Source organism: Diospyros lotus, chromosome 4 (assembly GCF_014633365.1).
Source record: "Diospyros lotus cultivar Yz01 chromosome 4, ASM1463336v1, whole genome shotgun sequence".
In the NCBI taxonomy this organism is placed as follows: Eukaryota; Viridiplantae; Streptophyta; class Magnoliopsida; order Ericales; family Ebenaceae; genus Diospyros; species Diospyros lotus.
Genome location: NC_068341.1, coordinates 2,362,886 through 2,378,006, shown reverse-complemented (window position 1 = coordinate 2,378,006; position 15,121 = coordinate 2,362,886). Strand labels below are relative to the sequence as shown.

Genomic DNA, 15,121 nt, shown 5'->3' with positions numbered 1-15,121 from the left:
AAAAGGCTATACTAAGATGGTTTGGTCATGTGAGAAGAAGATCAAATGATGCTCCTGTAAAGAGAGTTGATGAAATTGAATAATTAGTCAAAAAAAAAGAAATATAGAGAGAACCAAGAAGATTTTAGAAAAGATATTAAAATTTGATATGAAGTGTATGGATTTAAATGAAAATATGACAAAAAACAGGAATACATAGAAGTTTAGAATTTATATAATCGACCCCACATAATGGGATAAAGGATGGATATGTTAGTTGTTGTTTATACATGTATTGCACATTTTAATTCAATTCTGACGAGATGTACAATTAATTTGAAAATATAAAATCAAAAAATATAATTAAAATAACAAAAAAATAAATTATTACACAAAAAAAATGTTTAAAATATAAGGTCTATTGACGTTCAGAGTTGGTCGATAGTGATTCATAGGCTTGCAATGAGAGAATGAGCCCAAAGGTTAAGAGGGGAAATAGAAGGGAACCAATGATACATCGTACGCAAGGAAGTTTTTATGTAGTTCGGGTAGAACGATGCCTACTCCATGACCGTTCTCTGGTTATTCTGGTAGAGCAACAGTATATTATTATTTGTTCTTCCCCCTTACAATGGTGTTTTTGACCCCTATTTATAGTGTGTAGTGTTTTACAATTTTGGCAAAATCCATAAATGGAAAGATAATGTCATGGGAGACAAAGTGTCTTCATCAATTCCATAAAATCAAGAGTAAGTTCCGTATTACCAGGGATCTGGTTTGCCTCAGATAAAGTAGATGGGTCCTTGCCTCCAGTTGTTCCGCGGTCTTTATTGTTATACGAACTGAACAGTTAGGCCAACAAGCTGAAAGTATCGTTGGGAGCTCGATCGGTTAGGCCAACGAGCTGGGAGTATCGTTGCAAGCTCGCTCGATTCTGCGATCTAAGCTCGGATTTCAGCGACGTATGATCTTGTTCTGATGAGTTTGGCCTTGGGCCTATTGGATTTCAGGCGATTGGACCGGCCTACCGGGTCGAGTCCAACCCATAAAAAATGGTCCAAAAAATACCCATAACGGGGTAAAATTATGGGGTTTGGCTGTTTTGTTCTTTAGTTTGATGATATATGTTGCCATTTATATTATATTGTGCAGCAGCATCTGCCTGTGTTTATACATAAGCTCAACTAAATCCATGTTGAAAAGCTGCGTAATCCAGATTTATTTGTGGGGACCATATCTAAAGAGGAAGTGTTATTTATACATTTAAAAGTACCCTTTAATGTGATATTTTTTACATTAATGTGTTGCACACTTATATTGATTCAACTTATATAATATAATAATATAATAATACTAGCAAGTATGTGTTCGTGAAAATTAAGGTCAATAATATACTGGAGAATATTGCAAGAATACAGTGAGACCATAATTATGATTTGGAGACTCCCATGTTTGAAATTATGATTTCCGTGGAAGGGAATGTGTGGAAATTTGTATTATTATTATTATTGTATTGACCATTTAATTATTATCACCACTAATGGTGCAAGCTTTTGGCTTTTGCCCCTTCAAATTTGCCACTGCCAAGGACTAGTGCGGTTTTAACAACCCCATATTCTATTCAAAAAATGCTATATTAGCACTCCTCCTTTGTAATATTTTTAATCATATTAATGTATTATATATTTATTTTAATATAAAATAAAGAATATTATATTAATACATAAAATATTATAAATAAATATCCAAATAATACTTTCATTTTTAACATTTCAACTAGGTTGCATGGAATAAAAAGGGAAAACGAATACGTGAGGAAAACTTGTAAATAAAAGTAAAGGAGTCTTTTTTATAAAATATAAAATAGTTATTTAATTTAAAAATAAATATAAAATTTATAATATATTCAAATTGGCTCACACTTTTTTGTCACTTCATAGTGAGGAAAGATGAAAAGTGGAGCCGTAAATGCAATGATTGATCATAATGAATTAACAACTACAAGGAGGAGTATAGATAGTATGGGTAGAGGTAGGTTTGTGGAATTATAATAATACACTCCACTCCTTGGGCCAAAGAGAGCTGACTGAAGCAGCAGATGCAAAGTTGGGTTTTAGTCAATAATTACGACTAAGAGGGATTTTCTCAATTGGGGGTATCAAATCCACTAAATTACTTAAATTAAATAGGTTAATTTTTTTTTTAAGAAAAATTGAACTTAGCTGAAAAAATTAAAAATACAATCAAATAGAAGTAATTTAAAAAATAAGTGTTACTCAAATAAAAAAATATTATTCGATTAACTTTTATGAATATATTTTAGTGAAAAATACTATTCAATTAAAAAAATTTGTTACTCAAATAAAAATGATATTATTTTATTAAAAAAAATTTCTTAGTTAGTTAATAAATCAAGACACTCTTGTTCAATAATTTTTATTCGATTAAAATATTTAGTTACTCAATTAATTACGATATTACTCGATTAAGATTAATTTTTTAATCGATTATTAATTCAAGTAGAGAGATTTTGATCGATTTGATTATTTTAATTTTTTAATAAAATAATTAAAAATTTTAAATTTAAAAATCAAATTGAATCAATTTATAAATTGAAGTCAACCCAACCACCAAATTTGACGACTCGAGTTCAATAATTTGTATGTCACACCTACATAAATAGGGATATGGAAGCAACGAGAGTGTGCAAAAGTTTGAAGCTACCACTTGTTTTTAGGCATCCTTTTTCAACCCAAAAATGGTACGTAGCCCAAAATATTGACTCTGACCAATGACTCTGCTGCTCCCATATACACTCATCAGCTTTAGTTGTTGGACTTGGGGTCCACTCTGCTCAATCTCAAGTCAAATCAAATTGAAGCCTTTTTCCAAGTTTTTACTCAAAAATTTTGAAAAATATTAGTATAAAGGTCAACACTTTGTAGAATATAAAAAATATTTTATACGATGTAAAAAATATAAAAATTATACTAATTTTCTTTTCATTAAACCAAAAATAAAAAAAATTGTGTGAAAATATGAAATTATAGTTGGTATAGAACGTAAAACTATGAAATCTATATAAATAATATTTTATAAAATGTATCTTTTGGGATAACAAAGATAGGGCATGGCATGCGTTTTGAAGTTTAAAATAACACGAGTTTAATTCTATCTTTATGTGAGATTGTGCAATCGTCTGGAGTAACATTGTTTACTACCCCACAAATTGTCATTATTTACTAACATTTATATATTCATTTGGAGTAAGATATGATCATATTTAGAATAAGATGACGAGGGGTAGTCTAAAAGATGTTAGACTAATTTTCTAAATACTTAGAATAGTAAACAATTTCAATTAGTAACGTGATTGTACATATGACAAATAAAGACTATATATTTTTTATATAAAATAAAATATCATTGTTGGTCAATATTATCACCTAACAAATATTTTTTTTTTTTAAATAACGAATGAAAATTTTATGGTACTAAACATGGTGTACGACACCAAAAGTGTATCAAATATATAAAATACATATTACACGTGCTATTATATATATAAAGATTTGGGTATGACAAATAAAAATGCTATTTAGATCCTTATTAATAATATTTATATATTATATATTTATATTAATATAAAATTAAATATACTATTTTAAAAAATAAGTATTATAAAAATAAGACAAGTAAGCTTCTGACTAAGGCAATGGTCCAATTAATCTTCAGGATATAAGTTAAACAGTTAGATAAATAATATGTCAATGTCAATTTAATACGTTATGAGTTCGATTTTTGTCTTGTATAAAAATTAAAGACTTACCAAAGATCACGTATAGACCATCATCTATGGCCATGATCCCATCAATCATTTACTTCTTGGAGAGTGGAGATGGCAACATCTGCCACATTTGTTTGACTGTCTACTTAAATTTGTTTGACTGTCTACTTAAGCTAAAATCCAAACCAGAACAAGTCAAATTTTGTGAACTCTTCCCAAATTCATCCCCTCCTCTTGGACTGGATAGGCACACAAAAACTATTTAATTTGGGTATTATTATAAGGGCTTAATGGTGTTATAATGTGAAATATAGGGAGTCTTATATCACAGTATAGTCTTAATTAATTACATAATAATAAAGAAATAGTGGGAGAGAGAAATTTTAGTGTTGGTTGTAACTTCACATGAAATTGTACAATTGTCTATATTTATTATAGAGATTGAGTATCAAGTTTTAACTTATGACGAAATTGTTAGTATACCTAAGTTGGTCAAAGCAAATTGTAAATTTTAGAAAAGGTGTGACGGTCCAAGACAAAAAAATATGTTATTTTATAATTTATATTTAATTTATATGCAATTTGGAAGTTTAAAAGAAAAAAAAAACCGAAAGTTTAAATGATAAAAAGGCTCAAATTCTGTTGTTTGTTTGCTTGTTTGTTTCTTATGCCCATATGTCGAGTTAATTAATTAGTGTAAAGCTTAACATATGTAAGAACAAGAACTGCTTTATAATAATGTGACCAAATCTTTTCTAGGATTCATCATGGCATGTGTTGACAAAAGATAATAATATTATAAGAGAATGAAAGTATATATAGTCCATGGTCATGGTCACTGGAAAAGTTAGCTAATTTAATCAATCTTCAAAATTGCTTAGACTTTTAGCCTTGTATTAATCCATGCATATGATCATCAAATAGTTAATTCATTTCCATGGTTTGATACCCCAAAAAAAAAAAGAGAAGAGATAATTAGCGTGCTTAATTATTAATTAGAAAGACTTAAAGAAATTAAATAAAAAAAGGGTTCTCATCATAATAATTAGGATAAATAGTATAAATGGTCATTAAATTTTATACTAAAATATAAAAAGATCGCTAAATATTAATTTGTACTTAAAATGTCAGTACAAATGGTTACTAAATTTTACATAAAAATGAAAAGATCATTGAATTTTACAAAAATATTACTATTTCATTAATTTCTTTTAACTTTAATTGACATTAATTATAAAATTTATATTAAATTGAAATTCAGTAATCTTATGATATATTTTTATAAAATTTAATGACTATTTACACTATTTAACTGGAAAATATTATTGAGATTGTCTTGAATTTATATTTAACTCAACTCAAAGTATGAAAAAAATAGAATTTTTGAGATATCAGATGACTTTGTTATTTTGCTATATTATATTCTATGATTGGTTTGGTTCTTCTTCACAATGGGGAAGCAATAATTAAGTGCAGAGAAAAATCAACTGAATTTTCTCGAGAAAATAAAGACAGCTATTAAACGCACAACTTGTACAAAGCATCCTCTGATTAAGTTGATTTGGTTAATTAATTAAGTGGTTAATTAGGATGAGATCCATCTCCGTGCATGGAATCTGTTGGCTTCTCCCCCCCTCGTGCGCGTTTACCAGATCACAGAATGACGTTTGATTTGACACTTTAGCACCAACTTCCATAAACTTAAGATGTTCATAATCAAACCGCGCTTGGATTAAATTAAATTAATTCTACCCATCATAATTCATATGGCTTGTTTTTCTATATTATATATATATATATATATCTGTAGCTAGAGAGAGAGAGAGAGAGAGAGAGAGAGTCTCTCTTTCCTTGAACCTTCAAGCTGTTGACTTTTTTGAAATGGCCACGGACCATTCTACGAACAGCCCCTTCTTTGAATATTTGTCGAACATCTCGAGGATAAATAGCCATCCATACTCTCTTTTTCACATACTTTTGTGAAGTTCCGTGCCATCAAATCTCGAAAAGAAGATAATAGAGAGAGAGAGAAGATGGTGAGAGCTCCTTGCTGCGCGAAGTTGGGATTGAAGAAAGGGCCATGGACGCGTGAAGAAGATCAGATACTGGTCTCTCATATTCAACAGCACGGCCATGGCAACTGGCGGGCTCTCCCTAAACAAGCCGGTAATTATGTTGCTGATCTATCTATGTATGTGTGGGTGCGTGGGTGAATATATAGATCCCACACAATGGACACAGATTCGTCAGCTGGTTTGCTTTCAAAATTTTCCGGGAAAATATTAAATGAAAAGGGGAAGAAATGCATCACTATCAAGTATGAAAATAAGCAAAAAATTAGAAGGATTATGGAATGTTGAAACAGATTCTGATAATTACGTTCTCATCCACCTACTCAGGGCTACTAAGATGTGGGAAAAGTTGCAGACTACGGTGGATGAACTACTTGCGACCTGACATTAAGAGAGGAAATTTCAGTCAAGAAGAGGAGGAAACCATCATCAAGTTACATGAAATGCTTGGGAACAGGTATATATCTATATATATATACGTTAATTTTCTGTTAGTCTCCTCATTAATTCTAGTTAGCAAGTTCATTAATCAATTCCCATATATTTTCTCTTTAATTATCTCCAAGCCCATCTTTTGTATAGCTATATAGTTTCTTCATTTGGAGAGTACTGTGAGTGCCCTCTTCTCTCTCCCGGCCGCTCTTTCTTTCCCAATTGTGCATGAAGGCTAGCGTAATCTGTGAAAATAATATTATACAAGCTAGGGTTAGAAAGATTCTTCATGTTGTCGATATATAGTTCTTTAATTAATATATATATATATATATGTATATCGATCATCATATCCACTTAAGACTTCAGTGCATGCCGGCCTCTTTCATAATACAGTATTATAATATATGAAATTCCATGAAAGACTGGAACTAGCTAGCTTTCATGTGACCCCACTTTCATTAAACAAATTAAGACTAATTAACTAAGAATTCATGGTAATTAATGAATTAATTAAGCTCATGTGATCGTGTTTTCTGTCGACTGTCAGATGGTCTGCCATCGCAGCTCGATTGCCAGGCCGCACAGACAACGAGATCAAGAACGTTTGGCACACACACTTGAAGAAGAGGCTCAAGAATCATCATCAGCCAGCTGCCATATCTAAAGAAACAGAACAATTATCATCATCGTCATCATCATCAGTACTCTCAGAACCAAAATGCGGTTCTAATAATGCTTCAAGTGATTGCTGTAGCGAGCTCTCATCGGTCACAGACCAAACCGGCTGTTCCGACAACATGGATATTCTCATGATCCACGGCAAGGACGATGAAAAAATATTGGAGTCATCGCAAACGGTTCCTCAGATCGATGAGAGTTTCTGGTTGGATGAATTAACAGCCGAGAATTTGAATTACTCAGAATCAGAGTTTGCGGGATGTTTCAATAGTGATACAGGATTTCAAATTTGGGAAGATGGCAATGGGTTGAGGTTTAACATGGATGATGACGTGAATTTTTGGCACAACCTTCTAGTTGGAGCTGGTGGGTTACCTGAATTGCCATAAATTTAACTGATAAATTAGAAGCAAGGATCATTTATTCATAGGCTGTTTGGCTTACCCTTCTTTTAAGATAGCTTTTAAGGCTTCTTACTTAAAAACTATGCAAAATTATAAAGTTAGGTTAACTTTGATAATACATTTAGATAAATGTACTTTAAATTGTTATTTATATAATTATATGTTTAATTTAAAGAAATTGATAAATTATTAAAATTTAATAAAAAATTAAAATATACATGTTTCATAAATTATAAATTGATATCCATCTCATAAAATTTTTATCAATATTGATAAATTATATATAATTATTAAAAAATATATTAATATAATATTTATGTTTAAACTTGGATTTATTTTATAAAAATATTAAATATATTAATATAATAGACACTAATATATATATATTAAATATATGAATATATAAATAAATACTATTCATAAGAGCCGCGATCTTAATAGGTTTCAAAATGTCAAGATGGACGTTATCTGTAAGAATCTTAATCCTAACTTGTTAAGATTAAGAAATGTCAATATATACGTTATATGTGAGAATTTTAATCTTGGACAAATTAGGATTACTCAATATTTCTTTATAAATAAGTGTACATTTATATTAGAAAATATATACCTTTAATACTAGTTTTTAATACTATTTCTATCATTTTCAGTGTTTGACTTAAGTATCGAATTATTTGCGTAAGAACCTCTTTGCACTCTTTAATTGTTTTTGTTCTTATAGACTTAAACGACTTGACTATGACGTTTCTCATTCAATAAATTTATTATTATATCTCAATAACAACATTGATTTGTGAATCCACTAATTTCATAATTTCATTGAAACGACGTAAATGTTGTTGGTTCATAGTCCATGCCCCCAACAACTACTTCATGGGACTGCTTGTTTGTGAAGTCTAGAGAAAATGTTATAACTACAATATGGATAGGAATAAAGAGTTACATCTCTCCTAACAACTTAAGCTTTTGACACGATAGTAAACATTTAATCTTGAAGGTTGCTCGTGGAGTCTATCAAATGTCATATTTTGATTAATTCAATAAATATTAAACATTAAAATCAACTACTAAATATATTAAAACTCCACAAATTTACAAACCCTAACTGAGTTACTAATTTTTTTTCTAAACAAATCTTTTAACATTTTCATATAGAATATTAAAGAGATGATATGTTACCACGTCTATTGTCTGACGCGAGCTAATAGAGGGAAGGGGGGGTGTGGGTCCCACCCGCAAGGCCTATGCCCCCCCCCCCCTCTCTCTCAATTTGTCTGTTTCAGACAAATCTTATATTGTCCAACATGAATAATATAAGAATTTCATAAAACATTAATTAATAAACTCATTGGGTCACAAACCTAATGAGATGATAACTGCCTGTTACATTTTAATTAATCTAATAAATATTAATTATTAAAATTTACTAGAACATAACTAAAATTTACTAAAAGTAAAGCTTTTTCCGTCATACACATGGCAAGCGAAGTTAGCGTGTGGATGAAATAAACTGATTGTGTACCTAAATAACATTTCCGAGATCAGGAGATTAGAAATACAAAAAGCGACCAATTTCAATTTGCAGGCAGAAATCAAAGTAATGTCTGCACTAATAAATCTAATTCATGACCCAGCACCTCTGTTAATTGTTCAATGTTCAAATGCATAAATCAAAAGAGAAAACAAAAAAGGACTACCGTAGACAGCAGCTTCCCCAATCAATCATTATTTTGTCCACCAAAAACCAAAAATGGCATTATTCAAAACTATTTGCTGCACAGCAAATAGAACGGTGAAGACGGAATTCAAGAGAGGCATGAATAAGCCAGAGCCTTTTCCTCGGTGAGCTCTTCAGCGGTCAAGTCCAACTTTTTCCTTGAAAACTCGTCAATTGGGAGGCCTGACACATGGAAAGTAAAGCAGAGAACTGGTTAAGCAGCTGTCCCAGAAAGCATCTGGGAAAGTCCTGCATGCATGCTAGTTATTGGAGAAAATGCTAAGCCAATTAAGATGCTACTGTAGTTTGAGACCAACCTAGAGCCAGCTATTGGAATGTATGAGGAGATCTTGCTAAAAATCAAGACATAAGCTTCACAATTTGATATAAAGATTTTTGACAAAAACAAAATCCAAAAAAAAAAAAAAAATGCAGAACATGAAAGGATTGTATCACTTTATTATAATTGGCTAATCAAGACTAAAATACACCCAGAACAGATAATTGTAGATTAATTATATTTCAAATGCTACTGTTAGGTCATTAGTATTTAAAACTAAAAGACGAAGTACATAATTACTACAAATTGGCCACATTCTTACCTTGCACAATTGTCCATTCTCCATTGCGACAGGTAACCGGGAAAGAATAAATAAGCCCAGCTGGCACATTGTATGAGCCATCAGAGTATACACCCATGGAAACCCAAGTGCCCTACAATGTTAAGACAAAAAAAAAATAAGCAAATGACAGATTTCACTAAATAATTACTAACGGACATTTTTATAGCATTTAGTTGGAAAAGAAAATATTTTTCAACTTGTATGGAAAACAAAAATCACTCTCCCCCTCCCGAATTAATTTTCCATGAAAAATAGGTCAAAACATACGTTAAAACTTGTACCATGAAATTCAATTTCATACAAAATACAATGTGTCGAACAACAAAAATGGAATTCAATTCCTCGAATGTGACAGTTTCTATGCAATTTCCATACTATCAAATTCACCCTAAGGCTACAATTACTGAGTGAAAATGATGTTACTAATGAAAGTGTTCTATATGCAAATAAGATAAATTTACTTTTTTTCCCTTTTCTTCTTCCACAAATCCTAGTTCTAATTTAGGTTGCACAAAAATGAAAAACGTTTCCAATACGAAACTAAAATGAAAAAGCGATATTTTTTCAAAAAGGTAGGAAACGAAAAAGCGGGATAAACTATAAATTTAAAAAATATAAGGATATATGTGAAAAATAGTTAAAAATATAAGTGCTAGAATAAAATAAATAGGGGTGTGTGCAAAATTAATTTATAATTTATATGATATAAATATTATTATAAGTTGCAAACCCTAATTGCAAATTTGCAGGTTGCAGCTATTTGTTCAAGCTAAAGGTTTGGAGTAGCATTGTTGACGTTGCCGCGGACTTGGGTTTGTTGCTCTCACCGCTTGCCGCCAACCGTCACCACTCTGGTCGTCGCCTTGCCTCTCACCACCGACCCATCTCGCCCTCATCGCCAATTGCCACCTCGCATCGATCTCTAGCCGTCAACTGCCGCCTCACCTCTCTCGCTGCTGCATCCTCTGCTCTCGCTGCTTGCCGCCAACTGCCACCGCTCTGGTCGCTGCCTTGTCTCTCACCATCGACCCATCTCGCCTCTCGCCCTCATCGCCGACTGCCGCCTCGCATCTCTAGCCGTCAACTGCCACCTCACCTCTCTCGTCGTTGCATCCTTTGCTCTCGCTGCTTGCCGCCAACTGCCACCGCTCTAGTCGCCGCCTTGCCTCTCACCACTGACCTATCTCGCCTCTCGCCCTCATTGCCGACTACCGCCTCTCATCTCTAGCCGTCAACTGCCGCCTCACCTCTCTCGCCGCTGCATCCTCTAATCTAGCCGCCGCCTAGCTTCTCAATGGCCCGAGTTGCAGATCTAGTGAGTGGCGACCCTTATCTTTCCCGCTACAGGCGATTGCTTCATCTCGTCGGAAATGCATTTCCAGCGGAAAACCATTTCCCACAATTTTTTGTAAATTGCAAAACGACCTCAGAACGTTTTGCAATTTACAGAAACGGCCCGAAAACCATTTTGGGACATTCTCGTCATTTTCGAAACAGGAAACAGTTTGAAAACGCCGAAATGACATCTCCGAGCCGTTTCCGTGCTCCACAATTCCAATCCTAGCATAAACATGCAATAACAACAAGAAATGCGTAGGGCAAGTTTTACTTGTATATTAAAAAACTGGCCTTAGACAAGAACACGAACGAGAACAACCTCTGGAGTTCCAAGGACCCAATCACGTATGTGGTCACATGCAGAGCTAGCAGCAGATAATGCACTAGAGAGCTTTCTAGCCTTGATAATGGCAGCTCCACGCTGTTGGACGGTAGTGATGAATTCTCCATTCAACCTACAAATGTCATTATTATGAAAATATAAAATATTGAAGTGACATCAGGAAATCCCTGACAAACAAATACATGATCAAAATACAATTTTATATTTCATACCATTCATCATTAGCAACAAGCTCGCGGGCAGGTTTCTCTCCAGCTGGTGTCTTAACGGTTGCATGGTTGACATCAGGATACTGACTTGATGAATGATTTCCCCAAATAATTACATTTTTGACATCAGAGACTGGAACGTTTAATCTCTCTGAGACTTGACCAAGGGCCCTGTTGTGATCCAACCTGGTCAAACAAGTAATGTTTTTCTCAGGAATTGATGGTGCAAATTCCTTTAAGATCAATGCATTGGTGTTGGCAGGGTTGGCAACAACCAGAACCTGGAACAAACAAGAAAGAAAAATTATTACTAGTCATATTATATGAAATATAATACTAGTAGTTTACTTCGTCTATCATCTGAGATATGCTTACTATGATGTGAGACACTGCAGCATTCATCCGTACAATGAGAAAAGAGAATAAAACAAAATGGGAAAATGAGGAGGAGGATGGCTATCAATTATGTCCTCAATATTCCTAGTTGTGATTTGAATCTATATTTAGCACATTGGAAGCTTCCATAGCAGCCAAAGTACTAGGAAATCAAATATAAATATCTGGCATAAAGAAAAAAAAGAAAACTACTTATTTTCATAAATAGCACATAAACAGCCCAAGTGTTTTCCATACCCACAAAGGCATTTTCAAGAATCTACCAAAATTTTAGAATTGTTTGCTACCTAATGTTGCATTGTTATTTGTTATTCTATTTTCTGAAAAATGACAATCACCTTGCAGTTTGCAGCAGCATTCTTTTCCAGAGCAGAAGCTTGAGATTTGTAAATGGCAACGTTCTTTGACATCACATCTTTCCTTTCCATGCCTTCTTTCCTAGGGAATCCCCCAACCATGACTGCAATATTGACGCCAGTGCATGCCTCAACAACATCAGTGGTAGCAACAACACCTGATACAGAATGAAAGATTAGATCCATTACAGCATAGGGAAACTGCGAAAGATGATCTCAAATACAAAAGCAGTAGAAGAAAATGATCATGTATTAGTTATTTTCTTTTCCCTTGTTCCTTTTCAAATAAATAAGCATCATGGGCTTTGTAAAAGGGTTTAGAAGTTCCTACCTTTAAGCAGAGGAAATGCAGCATCCACCAACTCCATCTTAACACCATTCAATGCCTCAGCAGCAGGTGGAATATCAAGCATGTGAAGGATTACAGGTTGGTCTGGGCCCAACATGACTCCTCTAGCAATCATGGGAACAAGAGCATATCCAATTTGTCCTGCAAGTACAAACAACTTTCACTCAATATGCAGCTTTACAAAATAACTACAACATGATATCCAAGTGAAGGTTGGTTTCTGCATGAGACTCTTAGTCAACAAGTTTGCTTAACCTTGTGAAGCAAATTCAAATTTTCCCACCCTTTGGAGATTAGTAAGTGCGCATAACAGGCCAATTAAATGCTACAAAACTCCACGGCCTAGAAACGTTTAGGAAGGGACAGGAGTTTCCACAAAAAGTTTCCCCACTGATCTGATTCCACAATTACATATGTGTGTGTGCCTATTTGGTTTATAAGGATACTTCGCTAAAAGCATTGAAGTTGTACCATGACAGTTTTGATATCCCACATAATGCAACTATAATGCATGAAGCTTAAAAGGAGCTATTGGGGCAAAGGAAAAGACTTGGATTCAATTACTCCTGATCCACAGTTGGTGCAAGTGACCATCTAGTGAAATACGCAATTTGCAAGTCAAGCAACACGGATGGTAACATAGTTTAATCCTAAATGCCACCTAAAACATTTGAAACAGAGAAGACTTGTAACCTGAGTTAATTCCATAAGAAAACTAGCACTTGTCTCTTTTGAAAGATAAAAATATATTTATTTCTTCAGGTTTAAGAAATTAGATAAAATTGCATTTCAGAAAATAAAAAACATAAAAAAAATGAGATAGACCTAACAAAGTGTTCTTTTTTCAACCTAAAATGCCATATAGAGCCAGATGCATACGTTCAAACTCAGGCAATACTGTCTGCATTCTATAGAGTTTAGCTTGAGTTGCCCATGAACACTAGTTGTGCATTCTGTAGAGCTTAGCTTGAGTTGACCATAAACACTAGTTGTACACTCTGTAGAGGTTAGCTGGAGTTGACTGTAAACGCTAGTTAGTACTTAAGTGCTTTTCTTCAACTCTTTGTTATAGATCAATGAACGAGGAAAACATCTTTATCTCCGGCACATAACCGAAGGCTAGTTTCATACTCTAGACTCAGTGGCCCAATAGATTGGTCACTCTGCACATGACATACCACAGAATCACCATTTTGCACTAAGATTTTGAGCTTTAGAACTTGTGAATAATTTGAAATTAGCACATCTTACATAATTTGGTAGAAACAGACACGGGAAGTCTCAGACTAAACTGTGTAAACTATTCATGTCTTCTATTAGTAATCATCTAGAAGGGTGAATTGCAACAAAATCTGCCAAACCAACTATAACACCATTGTGTGAAAACATGCACTATCTGATATAATATTCTTTGCAGCGAAAATAACCCTGCTTCCTCGTCAAACTAGTATAGACTAGCAGTAAACGGTCCAAGAACAGAGCACCAATCAATCAAATAGATCCAACGTCTACAAACCAATCCAATGACGGCCAGTAAACAACATCACATCGTAAAAACTAAAGCCTACACGTACGAAACAACAATGCACTTGCGTATCACAAACCACACACACATTTTGACATAGATATTTCCGCGATCAATTAGATTTTCAGATGACGAGCATAGATTGAAATCGTGAAAGACAAATTGAAGATCAGTGAAAATGTGATAACCAAGAAGTTAACAGAAACAAATAACAGATCTGAGATTGATTAGTGGTGTTTCAGAGGTGAAACAGTACCGGCAGCGCCAGTGACGAGAACACGAACGGGTTCTTTCGCCATTGCAGAGAGAGATCTGAGAAAAGAGGCGATGTGAGGACTGAGGAGCGAGTAGAGATGACTGCCGTGTATGGAGGACCAAAAACGGTCTCGAGATTTTAGGTCTCGGAGATTTATGGAGGGAGAAATGAGTTCGCCAAGGTGAACTTTCGTCCTTCCAAGGAGAAATTAACCCTCAATTAAAATATATATAATTTATGTTAAAAAAAGACTTTCGCAGTAAGTCCTGTATTATTATGTTATATGTATTATTAATATAGAGAATATGACTCGTAAAATAGATAATGTATTATGTTTATGTAATACTTTAAGAGTCCAAAATCAGCTATAAGAAATAATTTTAGAGAAATTAGTATATATATCGAGAATAATAAGAAAAAAAACAATACCAGTTGAATACATTTTGAACTAAGTGTAAATAAAAAATTCTTGAGTTAAGTGTACTTGACCTAGAATAGCTCAATGATGGGTGATCCCTATAAAGTTCGCGTAGATCTATTAAGATAAATTAATCTGATTCTTTTTATCACTTGATACACGAGATATTACAGTTTATGTTATATGTTATATAAATAAATATGACTTATAAAATCATGGATTAAAGAAAAATATTT

General features: G+C 33.3%; 2 protein-coding genes across 3 annotated transcripts; one reads left to right on the top strand and one right to left on the bottom strand.

The window, feature by feature from the left end:
* The first annotated feature begins 5,756 nt into the window (after positions 1-5,756).
* LOC127800096 (transcription factor MYB4-like) lies at positions 5,757-7,433 on the top strand. 2 transcript variants are annotated; one of them, XM_052334519.1, is made up of 3 exons: positions 5,757-5,932; positions 6,166-6,295; positions 6,821-7,433. In XM_052334519.1, exons 1-3 carry the CDS (start codon positions 5,800-5,802, stop codon positions 7,338-7,340), a joined length of 783 nt encoding a protein of 260 aa, XP_052190479.1. In that variant the 5' UTR covers positions 5,757-5,799; the 3' UTR covers positions 7,341-7,433. The 2 variants fall into 2 exon arrangements, with proteins under 2 accessions (XP_052190479.1, XP_052190480.1); XM_052334520.1 differs by having other exon boundaries at positions 5,800-6,083.
* A 1,436-nt stretch (positions 7,434-8,869) lies between these two features.
* Positions 8,870-14,653, bottom strand: LOC127799267 (malate dehydrogenase). The gene is made up of 7 exons (XM_052333131.1): positions 14,468-14,653; positions 12,669-12,827; positions 12,320-12,495; positions 11,589-11,866; positions 11,353-11,488; positions 9,675-9,786; positions 8,870-9,255 (listed from the first exon to the last, which is right to left on the bottom strand). Exons 1-7 carry the CDS (start codon positions 14,508-14,510, stop codon positions 9,161-9,163), a joined length of 999 nt encoding a protein of 332 aa, XP_052189091.1. The 5' UTR covers positions 14,511-14,653; the 3' UTR covers positions 8,870-9,160.
* Between the last annotated feature and the right edge of the window lie 468 nt (positions 14,654-15,121).

Coding starts and splice junctions, on each gene's coding strand:
- LOC127800096 (XM_052334519.1), top strand. CDS start 5,800: ATGGTGAGAGCTCCTTGCTGCGCGAAGTTGGGATTGAAGAAAGGGCCA. Junction 5,933..6,165: donor GGCTCTCCCTAAACAAGCCG/GTAATTATGTTG, acceptor CCACCTACTCAG/GGCTACTAAGATGTGGGAAA. Junction 6,296..6,820: donor CATGAAATGCTTGGGAACAG/GTATATATCTAT, acceptor GTCGACTGTCAG/ATGGTCTGCCATCGCAGCTC.
- LOC127799267 (XM_052333131.1), bottom strand. CDS start 14,510: ATGGCGAAAGAACCCGTTCGTGTTCTCGTCACTGGCGCTGCCG. Junction 9,787..11,352: donor GGGTCCTTGGAACTCCAGAG/GTTGTTCTCGTT, acceptor TTAACATTGTAG/GGCACTTGGGTTTCCATGGG. Junction 9,256..9,674: donor AGAATGGACAATTGTGCAAG/GTAAGAATGTGG, acceptor TCCATGTGTCAG/GCCTCCCAATTGACGAGTTT.